Source organism: Prionailurus bengalensis, chromosome B4 (genome assembly GCF_016509475.1).
Source record: "Prionailurus bengalensis isolate Pbe53 chromosome B4, Fcat_Pben_1.1_paternal_pri, whole genome shotgun sequence".
Lineage (NCBI taxonomy): Eukaryota > Metazoa > Chordata > Mammalia > Carnivora > Felidae > Prionailurus > Prionailurus bengalensis.
Genome location: NC_057358.1, coordinates 53,867,473 through 53,885,454, shown reverse-complemented (window position 1 = coordinate 53,885,454; position 17,982 = coordinate 53,867,473). Strand labels below are relative to the sequence as shown.

Below are 17,982 nucleotides of genomic sequence, written 5' to 3'. Positions count from 1 at the left end.
TGGAGTTCATTTATTCATTCACTTATTCCTTCATTCAAAAATAATTGATAAAGCACCACCTATGTGTAGGACACTGAGCTGAATGCTGGAAATAAAATAGGTAAAATGAGTTCAATTTCTACCTTCCTAGAGCATATGACTGTGAGGGAGACAGTTAACAAATCATAAATAGATGTAAAATCACTATTTTTTTAAGTCCTATGTTGCTACAAATATAATTGGAGGACTTTTAAGCAGAGAAGTCAGAGACACTGAAGGAATGGTGATTGAGCCTAGATCTGAATGCTGAGATGCAGTTAATTAAGTGGAAAAAAAACCAGAAGGAAGAAATATCATAGTCAAAGTTCCCCCTGCATGAAAATGGATGGGAATGTAAAGACAGGGTGCAAATAAAAAGTCTTAGTCTGTATACTGAAGTCTCTCTTCACAGCAGAAAGGCATTCTGCCACTAAATTTTTAGTGTTTCTTTTCTAGATCTGATTTCCTCTTCAAATATATCTAATTTCCTAGGTTGGTGCTTTAGTTTGTCCTCTAAATTGCCATCTGACTTCTAAATCACCTACCTTTTTTCCATAATTTGCTTTTTTATCTTTTTCCTCCACATTTTCACAAATTTTCAAATTCAATTTCATCATTGATAAGGTTTTTTGGCCATTGTCTTCTTTTAACCTTATCCAATGTGTGTCTTAATTACACTCTTGCATTATTTTGCGACCTTGCAAACTTTCCTTATTCATATTTTTGTAGAATTCCCACTCCCCTCTGTTTTCCCCTAGGATTTGTATTCCTGTTTAATAAATGTCATTGAATTAAGGATTAATATTCTGGATTCTTGGATTCTGAACTAGATCAAATAATCTGAGGCATATTTTAATGTTCTTTTCCTTCACTGCACATATCACATTTATAAATATAAATGTATTCTTTTAATTTATATCATTTTATAATTTTATAACAGTTAATTTTATAACATTGGTAATGTTTGTTTCCTTTAAAGTATAAGCTCCACAAGATAGGGTCCTTTTTTTTGTTTTGTTTACTATTATATTTCATTTTGCTTGACAGATATTTTATACTTGAAATATATTTGACACTCAAAAATTGTCGAGTAAATATTCAAGATGTTGCCTTTATTTTTTTATAATGCTTTAAAAAACAGCTTCATAATTTTCACTATTTTTTGAGACAAGGTCACACCAGACTTGTAACATAGTAACTGAGCATGTTGGTGGTTTTTCCAAATCTCTGTTTGTGGAAGTAATAAATCTTCTCAGGGCTACAGTTTGAGAATAGTTGAATATACATAACTGGTAGGCTAATTCTCAGATTCTAGCAAGCATCATATTATGTGACTTTGTCATACTCGGGAATACCTTCTCCTATCCTGTGGTTTTCTGTATCTCTTTATCAGGAACTCTATATAGAATTTTTTTAATATTGTTTTTAATTTTTTTAACGTTTATTTATTTTTGAGACAGAGAGAGACAGAGCATGAACGGGGGAGGGTCAGAGAGAGGGAGGCACAGAATCTGAAACAGGCCCCAGGCTCTGAGCTGTCAGCACAGAGCCCGACGCGGAGCTCGAACTCATGGACCGCGAGATCACCACCTGAGCCGAAGTCGGACGCTTAACTGACTGAGCCACCCAGGCGCCCTTAGACTTTTTTTTTTTAAAGGAGATGTCTAGGATACATGAAAAATCGTTTTGAATCAGAATCTCTGGGGGTGGGTACATAACTGGTTTCTTTTAAAAAAAAGTTTTACAGGTTATTCCAATGCCAAAAATTGTCCTTTAACCTTATTGAGTATAAAAACTACAAATTTTTAGCAGTCAGTATAAAGCTGTTGTCACTTAACAAACACAATATTCAAACATTTGTTCTCATCCACCCTTATCTTATTTGTGAAAGCTGTCTCTTGGTGCACCAAAAACAAACAAACACACACAGACACACACACACACACACAGACACACACACACACACACACGTAATTGAGAAACAGCTGGTAAGTTATCTGGTACAAACTCCATGTCTTCCAGGGAGCAAATGGAATGAAGATACACGTTGTAATGGGCTTTGGTTTCTCAAGTTAATGTTAGTTTTCTTAATCCACTTCCATGGGCCTGAAAGAAACTTAACACATTCTGTAATATGCTGTCTGGCAATCATAGCTTGCAAATTCTCAATTATGTCTACTTCTTCACTAGTATTTTAATGGAAAGTTGGAAGAGGATACATCAGGGGTTCATGGTCAAATGCAACTTCAAATTATAAATTAATGAGGTCTGTGAAATACATGACTTAATACATGAATGACAGATGTCATCATAGTATAAAGCCTCCATCACATTAACTTCATGTTTGAGTAACATGGGCCAAACTGGTTTAAAAAAAAAAGTATTAGGCTTTTTTTTAAGTTTATTTATTTTTCTCCTTCCTTTTTACTTCTATTTTCTAGTCACTGTTTTATTGAGTTACAATTACCTGGGCAAAAATTTTTTATTACATATTAACCATACCTCTCACTATAAATTTGTATGGATCATCTGCATTAATGTTCACCTAAAATTCATAGTCATACCCTGAACAAAGAGTACTCTCATTCCTTTTTATATATAGTCTGGTTCATTATGACAAATTCATAGGTGATTTGCTGTACCTTCATAAGTGACGAGTGTGAGGACTCTCAGTGAAAAGACCAAGAACTGCTCAAAATAACATCCTACTACTTTAATACAATGTTAGTGTAAAACACAGCAACATATTCTTTTCTTCCCCTTACATATGTGCTTCATTGTCTGAAGAAGGTACAAAATATCCATCATTATTTAAGGGTTCTAAGTTTGCTTCATTCATATCTTTTCTTCCATTTTCTGATGCCTTGGTATTTTTTCCTTGATATATTTTCTTCATAGTGAAAATTAATACAACAAGCAGAATAAGTGCTGAAAATCTTAAGCTCACAATCAAGCCCAAGTAGGTATTTCTGTTAAAAGAGAAAAAAATTAAATTTCCATTTTCAGTCATTTAAAACAATTTACAGTGTTGTTCTCCAGTATGCAGAAGACCTTAAGAGGAAAAAAAATGGGACTTGAAATTATACATAAGAATATTCAGTCAGCAATTCTAGTGGTTATTTTTACTGATACATAGGAGGGTTTTTAAAATTATTTTAAAAGGAATATATAAGCCACAGAAACTAAGCATGATTAATGATCTACCTAAATGCTTTCCATAAAAGTAAGGTATACTTGGAATGTTTAGCTTTCTCAAAGATGGATTAGTTCATGTGTAATGGAAAGAGACTATGAAGGAAATGAATTAACTAACAGATCATCAAATTGAATTCATTTAGATTGAACCAGGAGCCAAAGTTTAGTTTATAGGCTAAATGCAGTCCACAGCCCATGCTGTATGGCCTAGTGGAAGTGTTTTTTTTTGTTTTTTTTTTTTTTTAGTTTTATTTATTTATTTATTTATTTGAAATTTGTTGTCAAATTGGTTTCCATACAACGTCAGTGCTCATCCCAACAGGTGCCCTCCTCAATACACATCACCCACTTTCCCCTCCCTCCCACATCAACCCTCAGTTTATTCCCAGTTTTTAAGAGACTCTTATGGTTTGGCTCTCTCCGTCTCTCTTTTTTTTTGCCTCCCCCTCCCCCATGGTCTTCTGTTAAATTTCTCAGGATCCACATAAGAGTGAAAACATATGGTATCTGTCTTTCTCTGTATGGCTTATTTCACTTAGCATAACACTCTCCAGTTCCATCCATGTTGATACAAATGGTCAGATTTCATTCTTTCTCATTGCCAAGTAGTATTCCATTGTGTATATGAACCACAGTTTCTTCATCCATTCATCAGTTGATGGACATTTAGGCTCTTTCCGTAATTTGGCTATTGTTCAAAGTGCTTCTATAAACATTGGGGTACAAGTGCCCCTATGCATCAGCACTCCTGTATCCCTTGGGCAAATTCCTAGTAGTGCTATTGCTGGGTCACAGGGTAGACCTATTTTTAATTTTTTGAGGAACCTCCACACTGGTTTCCAGAGTGGCTACACCAGTTTGCATTCCCACCAACAGTGCTAGAGGATTCCCGTTTCTCCACATCCTCTCCAGTATCTATAGTTTCCTGATTTGTTCATTTTGGCCACTCTGACTGGCATGAGGTGACATTTCATTATGGTTTTGATTTGTATTTCCCTGATGAGGAGTGACGTGGAGCATCTTCTCATGTGCCTGTTGGCCATCTGGATATCTTCTTAAGAGAACTGTCTATTCGTGTTTTCTGCCCATTTCTTCACTGGATTATTTGTTTTTTGGATGTGGAGTTTAGTGAGTTATTTATAGATTTTGGAATCTAGCCCACCTACTGGAAGTTTTTAACAAAGCTACATTAAATTATCTTGCACACATGGTCGATTCTCATGATTCTCAGCTTTGTTTGCACATTAGAATTATACCAGCAGATTTTTTTAAATCCCATGCCCATGCCACAGTCCCTGAACAATTAAATAAAAATTTCTGAAGATGGGACACAGATATTTGCAGTTTTTAAAGCTCCTCAGGTGATTATAATGAACAAGAAAGACTGATCATCACTGACCTAGGAGGTTAGGAAACACTCACTGGCCTCATGACATTGTTAACTAATTGATAAGCTTTACACACAAAAAATATTTGAACAATTATTAGGCTTAATTGAAGCTGAATGGATTTATAGAATTTTGAGCCATATAAGCTTAAATTTATTAAAATTACAATAGAATGTTGTGGTGTCCCACATATAATAAAAGAAATATTTTAAACCTTCAAATATATTTGTCTCATCCTTGGGTTATGTCAAGTAGTTCTACAACAATGTTAAACTTTTCAGAATTTCTATTGTTACTGAGAAAAATTAGTATGTGTTTCTGATTATGTAACTGTTGCTAAGAAAACTTGAGTAAACTGGGTTTAGGTTAGGGATTGATATCATAATGTAGATTTCTACTTCTTGGAGTAGGAATTGTTCACATTATTTTTATGCCAGATAAAATGAATGAACAATTGTCTGGTTACCTCAGATATTAAATCCAAAAAAATCATAAGGTGACTAGGTTTTGCTGTTTCTTCACTGGAGAACACACTGCTCTTTTTTAAAATTCCACTTTAGACAATGTCTAGGCAGTACTTTTCAAAGTACTTTAGGCAATGAACACAACTGACCAAAAGGAAAGTGATAAGGCCCTTGAGTGAGCTTCAAAGTGTTAAGAGTTCTAAAGAGGGTTAGTTATCTCCAGCTGGTTGCAATATTGCAAACTTCATGGCAGAAAGTAGTAGTTTTCTTAGACTGCCTTCTTTCACTTGGCAATGTGTATTTAAGATCCTTTCTAGGAGGAGGGGCCAGCATTGTGGAGAAGTAGGGGGATCCAAAGTTCCCTCATCTCACAAAGTAGTGTTGAAGCTAAAGGACTTTGAACTCCAAGAGTCCAGGAGGAAAAGAGACTGTGGCTTCCAGAGACCCACCAGGACAACCTTATGGGTCATAGGTGTGTGACTGTGAACTGGAAGAGACAAAATGAACCGAGGGGAGGGATCCCCTTCTGCAGAGAGACAAAGGGAAGAGAAGGAGCAGCTGGGGAAGCATAGGTCTGTATCTAGACAAGAAAAAAAAAATCACAGACTGGGACAGAGAGAGGCAATCTCTAACTGAGGGGCTTTCTCCGGACTGGGACCGGGGTCAGCTGCCTGGCCTGTGCCCACCAGTTAGGGACCACCTATTGGGCAGCATGGAGTGCTGCTTCCCCAGTACTGGGTGCACAGAGCGGGAGTTTGAATTCCAGCCAAGCAACAGGACACAGGAGTTGGCGGAGCAAGACAAAACGCCTCATTTGCAGCTGCAGCACAGTGAGGACAGCTCAAACAGAGTGGTTTGGGACACCTGGCCCATGGAGGAGAGACTGGGGTGTCACCATTTTCTCCTCATCACCAACAAGGTGGGATTTCAGCAACGGACAGCCGGGGTGGGGGGGGGCACAGTGGAGGCAAGGCCAGCGCACACCATACCACGCCCCTCCGCACCTGATAACTGTGTATCTACTGGAGTGGGATTGATACTGATGAACCAGATGGCCCCTACTCCAGACCAGCGCTGTTGCATTGCCTGATTTAATTCTCAGACAATTCTTATTATATAAATACATTCTTCTTTCCTTTTCTCCTTCTTATCTCTTCCCTCCTCTAGTCTGGTTACTCTGGTTGTTGGCTTGTTTAAACAGACATATTTAATCCATTCTCTTGATACATGTTCCAAATCTCTTTCTTTATTCTCCTTTCTCTCTCTCTGGATTAAGCCCTACAGTTTCTCTGTATGGATAACTTTATTTTCTTTTTCTTTTTCCCTTACTCCTTCTTTATTTTTCTTACTCTTTCTCTCTGGATTAAGCCATATAGTTTTTCTGGTCAATTTTTATTCTTTATTTTTCCCCTCCCTTGTCATTTCTCTCTTTGTATGGGATAAGGCCTCTTCCATCAGTACCTCCTCCACCCTTTTATTTACTTGTGGCTCATGTTTGTTTTTGTTTTGTTTTTGTTTTTTTTTTTGTTTATGCGTGTGTTTGAGTGTTTTTGTTTTCTGTGTGTTTTTTGTTTGTTTGTTTTCCTTTCTGGGGATACTTCAAGGAACAAATCAAAGCACACCTAGTGAAGGGTTCAAAACATCACTATGAGTAGGGAGATAAAGTAACCAAACTCACAACAACAGACAGCAAGTACACTCTCCAAAAAACACCTCCTGAAGGGCCAGGCCCTGGACAGTGTATTACCCCTCTTTAATATAGTAGTTCTCGAGGCGCAAGACACATAACAAGCTTTTAAAATACATAAGGGACATAAAACTAGCCAAAATGATGAAACAGAAGAATTCTCCTCAAAAGAAATTCCAGGAAGAAAGGACAGCTAAAGAATTGCTCAAAACAGATATAAACAGTATAACTGAATAATAATTTAGAATAACAGTCATAAGATTAATCTCTGGACTTGAAAAAAGCATAGAAGACAGCAGAGAACCTATTGCTGCAGAGATCAAGGAACTAAAAAATAGTCATGCTGAATTAAAAATGCTGTAAATGAGGTACAAAATAAACTAGAGGTGGTTGACAGCGAGAATTGAAGAGGCAGAGGGGGAGATTGGTGAAATAGAAGATAAAATTATGGAAAAAGATGAAGCTGAGAAAAAGAGATATAAAAAAAAAATTCTGGATCACAAGGGGAGAATTAGAGAACTAAGGGATTCAATGAAATGGAACAATATATGTATCATAGGAGTTCCAGAAGAAGAAGAGAGAGAAAGGGGCCAAAGGTGTGCTTGAACAAATCATAGCTGAGAACTTCCCCAATCAGGGGAAGTAAACAGACACTGAAATCCAGGAGGCACAGAGAACTACCTTCAGACATAACTTGAATTGATCTTCTGCAGACATATCATGGTGAAACTGGCAAAATACAAAGATGGAGAAAGAATTCTGAAAGCAGCTAAGGATAAACAGGCGTTAACCTACAAGGATATACACATAAGGGTAGTAGCAGACCTATCTACTGCAACTTGGCAGGCCAGAAAGGAGTGGCAGGAAATTTTCAACGTGCTGAATAGGAAAAATATGCAGCCAAGAATTCTTTATTCAGCAAGTATGTCATTCCGAATAGAAGGAGAGATAAAGGTTTTCCCTAACAAACAAAAACTGAAGGAATTCATCACCACTAAACCAGCCCTACAAGAGATCTTAAGGGGGGCTCTGTGAGTGTTGTAAAGACTGTAAAGCACCAGAGACATCACTACAAGCATGAAACCTTGAAACTTGAAACAGATAACACAAGGACTCTAAACCCAATCTTTCAATAATAACACTGAATGTAAATGGACTAAATGCTCTAATAAAAAAACACAGGGTATCAGAATGGATAAAAAAAAGACCCATCTATTTACTGTCTACAAGAGACCCATTTTAGACCTGACAACATCTTCATATTGAAAGTGAGGGGATGAAGAACCATCTATCATGCTATTGCAAGTCAAAAGAAAGCTAGAATAGTCATACTTATATCTGGAAAAAAAATAGATTTTAAACTAAAGACTCTAACAAGAGAGGAAGAAGGGCATTATATCATAATTACAGGGTCTATCCATCAAGAAGAGCTAACAATTATAAATGTTTATGCACGGAATACAGAAGCACCCAAATATATAAAACAATTAATCACAAACATAAACCTTATTGGTAAGAATGTGGTAATTGCAGGGACTTTAATATTCCATTTACAACAATGGGCAGATCATCTTTACAGAGAATCAGTGAATAAACAATGTCCCTGACTAGTATACTGGACCAGATGGACTTGACGGATATATATAGAACTTTTCATCCTAAAGCAGCAGAATATACATTCTTCTCAAGTGCACATGGAACATTCTCCAAGATAGATCACATACTGGGTCACAAAACAGCCCTCAGTAAATATAAAATAATTGAGATCATACCATGCACACTTTCAGATGACAATGCTACGAAACTTGAAATTAACCACAGGAAAAAGTTTGGAAAACCTCCAAATGCATGGAGGTTAAACATCTTACTAAAGAATGAATGGGTCAACAAGGCAATTAAAGAAGAAATTTAAATGTATATGGAAACAAATGAAAATGAAAACACAACAATCCAAACCCTTTGGGATGCAACTAAGGCAGTCCTAAGAGGAAAATACATTGCAATCCAGGCCTATCTCAAGAAACAAGAAAAATCCCCAATACAAAATCTAACAGCATACCTAAAGGAACTAGAAGCAGAACAACAAAGAAACCCCAAACCCAATAGAAAAAGAGAAATAATAAATATCAGAGCAGAAATAAACAATATGGAATCCAAAAAAAAAAAAAACAACTGTAGAACAGATCAATGAAACAGAGTTGTTTTTTTGAAAAAATAAGCGGGGCACCTGGGTGGCCCAGTCAGTTAAGCGTCTGACTTCAGCTCAGGTCACGATCTACCCGTCCATGAGTTCAAGCCCTGCATCAGTCTCTGTGCTGACAGCTCAGAGCCTGGAGCCTGCTTCGGATTCTATGTCTCCCTCTCTCTCTGCCCCTTCCCTGCTCATGCTCTGTCTCTGTGTCTCAAAAATATAAAAACATTTAAAAATTTTTTCAAAAAGAAAAATAAGCAAAATTGATAAACCCCTTGCCAGAGTTCTAAAAAGAAAAGAGAGAAGACCCAAATAGAAAAATCATGAATGAAAATGGATTTATCACAACCAATCCCTCAGAAATACGAGGAATTATCAGAGGAATACTATGAAAAGCTATATGCCAACAAATAGGAAAACCTGGAAGAAACGGACAGTTTTCTAGACACCCACACACTACCAAAACTCATATGGGAAGAAACATAAAATTTGAACAGACCCATAACTAGTGAAGCAATTGAATCAGTTATCAAAAATCTCCCAGCAAATCCCAGATGGATTCCCTAGGGAATTCTACCAGACATTTAAAACAGAGTTAATACCTATCCTTCGCAAGCTGTTCCAGAAAATGGAAATAGAAAGAAAACTTCTGGACTCATTATGTGAAGCCACTGTTACCTTAATGCCTAAACCAGACAGAGACCCCACAAAAAAGGAGAACTACAGGCCAATACCCCCGATGAACATAGATGCAAAAATTCCCAACAAGATACTATCAAACTGAATTCCACAGCATATAAAAAATATTATTCACCATGATCAAGTGGGATTCTTTCCAGGGCTGCAGGGCTGGTTCAATATTCACAAATCAATTAATGTGATATATCACATTAATAAAAGAAATGATAAGAACCATATGATCCTCTCAATAGATGCAGAAAATGCATTTGACAAAATACAGCATGGTTTCTTAATAAAAACCCTAAAAAAGTTGGAATAGAAGGAACATACTTAAACATCATAAAAGCCATATATGAAAAGCCCTCAGCTAATATCATCCTCAATGGGGAAAAACTGAGAGCTTTCCCCCTGAGATCAGGAACATGACAGGGATGTCCACTCTCACCACTGTTGTTTAACATAGTGATTAGCAATCAGACAACAAAATGAAATAAAATCCATAAAAATCGGCAAAGAAGTCAGACTTTCACTTTTCACAGACCACGTGATACTCTACATAGGAAAACCCAAAAAGACTTCACCAAAAGACTCCTAGAACTGATACATGAATTCAGCAAAGCTGCAGGGTACAAAATCAATGTACAGAAATCAGTTGCATTTCTGTACACCAATAATGAAGCAACAGAAAAAGAAATAAAGAAACTGATCCCACTTACAATTGCACCAAAAATCATAAAATACCTGGGAATAAACCTAACCAAAGATATAAAAGACTTGTATGCTGAAAACTATAGAAAGCTTATGAAGGAATTTGAAGAAGAGACAAAGAAATGGAAAAAGATTGCCTGCTTATGGATTGGAAGAACAAACATTGTTAAAATGTCGATAGTACCCAAAGCAATCTATACATTCAATGCAATGCCAGTCAAAATTGCACCAGCATTCTTCTCAAACCTAGAACAAATGATCTTAAAATTGTTATGGAACCACAAAAGACCCTGAATACCCAAAGTAATATTGAAGAAGAAGACCAAAGCAGGAGGTATCACAATCCCAGACTTTACCCTCTACCACAAACGTGTAATCAAGACAGTATGGTATTGGCATAAAAACAGACACATAAACCAATGGAATAGAATAGAGAACCCAGAATTGGACCAAAAAATGTATGGCCAACTAATCTTTTACAAGGCAAGAAAGAGCATCCAATGGAAAAAAGACAGTCTCTTTAGCAAATGGTGCTGGGAGAACTGGACAGCAACATGCAAAAGAATGAAACTAGACCACCTTCTTACACCATACACAAAAATAAACTCAAAATGGATGAAAGACCTGAATGTGAGACAGGAAACCATTAAAACCTTACAGGAAAAAGCAGGGAACAACCTCTTGACCTCAGCTGCAGCAATTTCTTACTTGACACATCTCCAAAGGCAAGGGAATTAAATTACTAGTAAAAATGAACTATTGGGACCTCATCAAGATAAGAAGCTTTTGCACTTGCAAAGGAAACAACCAACAAAACTATAAGGCAACCGACAGAATGGAAAAAGATATTTGCAAATGACATATCGGGTAAAGGACTAGTATCAAAAATCTATAAAGAACTTACCAAACTTAACACCCCAAAAACAAGAAATCCAGTGAAGAAATGGGCAAAAGACATGAATAGACACTTTTCCAAAGGAGATATCCAAATGGTCAACAGACACATGAAAAGATGCTCAATGTCACTCCTCATCAGGGAAATACAAATCAAAACCACACTCAGATATCACCTCACGCCAGTCAGAGTGGCCAAAATGAACAAATCAGGAGACTATAGATGCTCGAAAGGATGTGGAGAAACGGGAACCCTCTTGCATTGTTGGTGGGAATGCAAACTGGTGCAGCCGCTCTGGAAACCAGTGTGGAGGTTCTTCAAAAAATTAAACATAGATCTACCCTATGGCCCAGCAATAGCACTACTAGGAATTTACCCAAGGGATACAGAGTGCTGATGCATAGGGGCACTTGTACCCCAATGTTTATAGCAGCACTTTCAACAATAACCAAATTATGGAAAGAGCCTAAATGTCCATCAACTGATGAATGGATAAAGATGTGGTTTATATATTCGATGGTTATAAGTTACACCTTCTTTTTCCAATTTACATTTTGTCTTTGAACTTTGCCTCAGTTTTGGGACACAGAGTTTTGGTTTTTTTTTTCTACTGTGGTTTTAGGGGCTAGGATCATACTGAGCAACACATTCCTGCTTCCTAGATAATTAAAAGTATTTCTACCAGAGTTTTTTTTTTCTAATACTTGTAGTTTCATATTGTAAATATATGTGTTTGATTAATGTGCATTTATTTTTTATGTAAGGTTAAAGTACTATTGCAACTATTTTTTTTCTAGATGACCATCCAGTTGTTTCCCCATGAATAGAAGATTGTAGAAACAACGTTTTTCCTTTTTTTTCCAGACCTGTGACCAGAGCTCCAGCTGATCATTTTATATCATCTTAGAGAAGCCAGAATGTCACTGAACATAGTTTTCTTTAGTATTAGGAGAGATTTTAGAAACAACAACAACAAAAAAACCTGAGTACAAATCCCAGATCTTTTTGTTATTTACTGTATGATTTTGAACAAATTACTTATTCTTTTTGAGTCTTTATTTCTTCATATTTAAGGAAAAAGGAAAAAAAATCCATCTCCTACAGTTGCTAAGAGTATTAAAATGAGATACCATGCTGCCTGATACAACATGAATACAAAGTTCATTAAATGGTGTTTATAATCATTATTATACCGAAAATGACATGTCATCTTTTAGGAATTAATATAGTCAAAGGAAAAAATCAATTCAAGAAATATATTTATGACATCTTACCCATATAATCTGGAGTTATACAACCTGCAAAACCCTCGTTTCCCACAGCTGCTGGTAGACCACTTCATACATGTTTTATCAATCAGAGCCCCAAAATATATAGGAGCTGGAATTCCTCCTGCAACATGAGATGAGAAAAGGTCAATTCAAGAAACAAGTTTCAAACATAACTATGTGATATTCCACACTGATACATTTTATATTAAGTAAAAGTTGAAAATTTTAAAGCACTCTTCCATTGTTTTGACCTAAATTTACTCAATAATTGAGACTGTTAGGAATCTCAAAGGCTCAAATCACATATAATAGCATAGATATCTGTTATCTACCTCACCCGCCACACATAGGGAAGAGAAGATGGAACATTAAACGCATGTACACTCTGTTCTTATGATTCCCAAGTAACTTAAGCCTGACTGGTGAAAAGGAGAATGTTGTGAGTAAAACATGAAAGTTATGTTGGTTCGTACATAATTTTTCTTAGGCAAGGAAAGCTGAGGAATGGGAGTAGAATTATAACTTCACAGGGAAAGGTAAATGTTCTCAACTCAATTACTGCAAAGTCAGGGGAGTCTTGTACGCTATTTTTAAGAAAATTAGAAGGTAGGGGCACCTGGGTGGCTCAATTAGTTGAGCGTCCAGCTCTTGATTTCTGCTCAGATCATGATCTCACAATTCAAGCCCTGTGTCAGGCTCCACACAGAGTGTAGAGCCTGCTTGGGATTCTTTCTTTCTCTCTCTCTCTTTCTCTCTCTCTCTCTCTCTCTCTCTCTCTCTCTCTGTACCTCCACAGCTCATGCTCAATTTCTCAAAACTAAATAAACAAACAACAAATTAGAAGGTAAATGGCAACACTAGCTCTTCCTCCGCAGACAAGCACAGGCTCAGCTTCACAGAATTCTAGGCATCTTGGCAGGTTGTCCTTTCTTGGCTTAGAGCTCCCCTTCCACTTTGTTGGTGTCATTAAAGCCCACAATCCTGCATTTTCTCTCCATTGATTGTGCACATTTTAAAAATCTCCTGAAGGAGCATGGGCTGTTCAAGTTAGGGCTGGTGGCTGAATTTTGTTTCTGTTAATGTTCTGATGACAATGATGCCTAGGTGTCTAGTGGTCTGTGCCTAACCCAGGTTTTATTTGTAGTGTACAGTTTTACAGAATGTAAATCTTTTTAGAAATACATATGCTGCCTTATAGAAGAAGTGCCCATCTATTCCTACTGCTATTTTAATAAACTCTGAGATAAACTCCTAGTTCAAAGGACTAGTAATTTGAATAAAATTTTAGGGACATGCCAGTAGAGATCTATATTGCATATGGTGGAACTGAAGTGGCCATGTTTTTACTTTGTTCTTTTTGTATTTTGATGAGTGGCTGACAATTTTTATTTTGTTACATAAAAGTGGTAGTGATTCATATTTCACAAATTTTATTAATTCCATTTACTTTTAATTAATCTCAATTTTCTGAGAGTGAAAAATCGGAGATGACAAAATTCTGGTGTCTGGGCTAAACATATCTGAGGAAAACTGGTACTGAGAAAATGGGTGAAAAATCTGCAGCTTTCCACAAATTACAGCCACCCTTTGAAAAATGAAAAATGCATGCCAATAATTTATTTTCCCCATATAATACCACCAGTCTGACCAAACTGACCAAACTTAATGCATTAAATGTTTTAGGTAACAACCTTGATCTTAAGTCATTACTAGAATTTTAAAACTTCAAATTATCTATTTTTTGATTATCCTTTTCAGTTTAATGATTCTCTATGGAATCCTCACAATTTACACATATTTTGTATTCAAGAAAATTATTTGTGAAAGTTCACTACTCAGGATGCACTTTTTTTCTCCCCATAAAAGCAGTTAGGTTCTATTGCACCATATATTGGACACATCAAAATAATGTGCTCAATTAGGATGGTAAAATTCCTTGCTTTCTGTTTTATGGCATTAGAATAATTTCCTCTAGTCTCAATCTTATTTCAGAATCTAAGGAGGAGTGCTTGCTTCCACATTCTATTTCATCTGCTAGCTTCTATGGCTTAGCTTCTAGGAGTGAGGCATCTCCATCATATGTGGAGGCAGGAAGCTTCTAGGACAGACAGAGCTGTGAGATTAGAGAACAGAAGGAAGGCTGGGTCGAGAACTAAGTGGAATCCTGCAGCACCTCCATCTTCTTCTCTCCATGTGTTTTGTATTTCCTCTTTCTACCTTTAAGGATCTGTGGCCTTCTCAAATATACTTCCTGTACAACTTCTCCAATGCAATTAGCCATAGAGTTATGTTTCTTCCTTTTGCTTGCACGGATCCCAGGGACTGGCCCCTCTCGCTTACTTTTCCTTCTGCCATCAGTGGCTGCCTCCAGGCCATGGTCAGTCTTCTACCCCAATCCCTAGAGGAATGGTGCTCTTTTCCTACTTCCCAGGAATAAGCATATTATGTTAATACATCTTACAAAGGGGCTTGCACAGGAGTTAAGTTAGGAGTTGTTGAGCTAGCAAGGGAAATCTGTGTGGTATAAATGACAAATGACAACAAGGGGAAAAGGGCGATATCCTATATCTTGTACTAATCACCTCATTTGAATATTTAGAAATAGGACTCTAACCTCTGGAGCCTACAGCCCTACTCTTTAACAACATAAAACACTACTTCCTGATCTTTCTTTCGTTCAGAACACTCCTTTAGTCCCAGATGTTCAGTCCTACCATTTAGTTCCCATTTCCTCTCTCATTTTTAACTTCTGATAAAGGTTAGGGTCCCCAGCCTTAGAGAAGAGGGAAAGCAAAAAGTCTGCTCCTGTTGTTTCACACAATCTCAGCCTGACCGGATACCCAGTACTTCCAAGCTGTTTTGGGCATTAACGTCTTTGTGTAGAAGGAAGGCCCTCCACTTTGCCTATGGGAAGTAACATTCCTAATTCTAAAAGTAGAGAAACTTGGGGGATCACTTATCTTTGTGTTAAAAAGAGTGTAAAACAAATATGATGACTCTTTGTTCTAGTTAAACCTTGACGTTAACTAGAATGAACAAATTCTCTTTTAAGTTACTTAGTTTTCCTCTCATTTTTTTATTTACAACAAAAATAGAAATTATTTTGAATTGTAACTTCTAAACATTTCTTATAATTGGAAATTAATTATATTCAGTCTGTGAGCTTTGGCATGAAAATTTATATCTTAAATTTTTAATCTCTATATTTAGCATACCTAATGCTCGTATAGTTAGTGAATGGAAACCCACTGCAAGGGATTTCAGCTGAGGTTGAACATTTCTGAAATAAAATAAGGGCAAAGAAACATTAAACATCTCCAAAATACCAAACCAAGTTCAATACTTAAACATTTCTTGGGACTCCTGGGTGGCTCAGTGAGTTAGGCATCTGACTCTTGATTTCAGCTCAGGTCGTGACCCCAGGGTCATGAGATCAAGCCCCGCATCAGGCTCCATGGTGAGCATGGAGCCTGCTTAAGATTCTTCCCCTCCCTCCCTCCCTCTCTCTCTCTGCCCCTATTTACTCTTTCATAAACAAACAAACAAACAAATACTCAGTGGCATTGTTCTTCATGTTCAAATGAAAACCCTCAAGTGAATGGCTGACATTTCAAGTTGTCTTTCAGTTATTTTAAAACGGGAACATATGAGTGATAATAATTATTATTCTCTTATTTTTCAATATATTGAGATTTCAAGACAGTTTAGCATTTTCACAATTGATCCTTTGAAATCCTATCAGTTTGTGATTGAAACAGACTATTATGCCTACAAAGAAACAGATCTCCTGTGACCCATTCAGTTGACACAGTTCACGTGATACAGCAGATGCTTTTATTGAGGTCTTGGTGTGAGGAGAAGAACTCTTTTACCATCTTATTTCTGCCGTTTCTGCTAAAAAGATACCTGTGTATTCTAGTGTCTAATGTATGTAAATGGCATTTTAAAGGGAACAAGCACATTTGTATCCTCTCTTTTAGAAATTAACTCACTCTTCCATTTAGAAATTTCTTTCCACCATTCCATTTTTCTGTGTCCAATGAGATGATGACACTACCATACCTGTGATAGCCTAATACATTTCAAGTGAAATGAATTATCCAGCAGTAATGGCAGGATAGGGAGGAGATGACTGTTTCTATGGAACATTTCTATGGAAATACTTGATTAACTAATACAAAGGTGTTTTTTTTTTTATCTGAACTGTTTGGATGACTGTATTTGTTCATAGAGATAAGCAGACTTAGTCATTCAACAGATGTCTAAGTGTCTCCTATGACATTCCATGCTAGTTCTTATTCTTGAATAAGGAGATAATGGTGGTTCATATTGAATAAGTGACTTGGAGAAATCATGTAACCTCTCTTAGTATCAGTTTCCATATTCCTGAGTCCCTGGGTTCTTACATGGTTTAGTTCATTCTTTAATCACACCCAGTCTCTTGTTCTTACAGCACTCAAACTCTTCCATTATATCCCTTGTTACCAGGAAAATCTTTAGATCATATGTTCTTAGGAAATTTTTCACTTTCTTGTTCTAACAAAGCCTGGCTTCCCCCTGATGGTTCTCTTTCAATGCAACTCTTTCAAGTGGGGGCTGTTTTTCTCCCACAGCCTGCAGTCTCACTGGGCCTCAAGAATAGATGTCCTTCTTGCCTTTTCCCTTCCTTGTTTTTTTACTACCTGCAGACCCTAGTGCCTCCTCTGAAAGACCTTTAACTTCCCTCAAGTATTGTGCCATTCTAATATATCATTCTCTAACTTACTGGCTGAAATATCTATGGACTAGCACAACACTCCCCGCCCCCGCATCATTCCTTGGCAATTTTAGTACTAGGCTGTGATTTTTTCCCCAAAACTATATCTGCCACTCTTCCTAGTTATTTTAATAATCCATGTAAACCATCCTCTCAAAGCTCTGGCCTACATGTTTCTTGACCTCTTCACCCATTTGGGGTTATCTCACCCACTGCATGGTCATGCCAATCAGTACATACTTCCCTAATTATCAGCTTTGAGCTCCCTTCTTCATAACACCTCTTAACTTCACTGTATCCACTAAACCAACTCCAACAAAGTTCAGATCCACAGGGCTCTTCAGGACCTTGCCACCCTCCACCTTGTCCCCACCCATCTCCATTTTCACCGCCTAATTTCTTACCTACCATGTTCTCTCATTATCATCCTTCCTTTCATATACCTTAAACTTTCATGTCCCTCTCATCCATTATTGTCCCAGGCAAGCAAAAATGCTTTCATCCAACCCCTACCTTTTTCATTCGACCCCTCCAGAGCTGTGCTGAGTTGAGGAAATCATTCAAACATTCTGACTAAGCTCATTTTAAATTCATAAGTACAACCCCCCAGGGCCTCTGGTACAATCCTACTGTATTTTACTAGCCCACTTTCCCAGTTTATTCTCCCAACCTTAAAGATTACTAGTTCCCACTTTCTGATCTCATTTCAAGCTACTTCTTTTTCCTCC

General features: G+C 37.0%; 1 protein-coding gene across 2 annotated transcripts in view; it reads right to left on the bottom strand.

Annotated features, from left to right (window-relative positions):
- Positions 1–2,716: 2,716 nt before the first annotated feature.
- The window catches only part of LOC122474016 (solute carrier organic anion transporter family member 1B3-like), an 80,197-nt gene continuing 64,931 nt past the window's right edge, over positions 2,717–17,982 (bottom strand). For both annotated transcript variants that reach the window (XM_043564951.1, XM_043564952.1), the window contains 3 exons: positions 15,714–15,778; positions 12,502–12,619; positions 2,717–2,987 (listed from right to left, as the gene is read on the bottom strand). In XM_043564951.1, the coding sequence (XP_043420886.1) occupies positions 2,780–2,987; positions 12,502–12,619; positions 15,714–15,778 (391 nt within the window). In that variant the 3' untranslated portion in view covers positions 2,717–2,779. The remainder of the gene's footprint in view (positions 2,988–12,501; positions 12,620–15,713; positions 15,779–17,982) is intronic.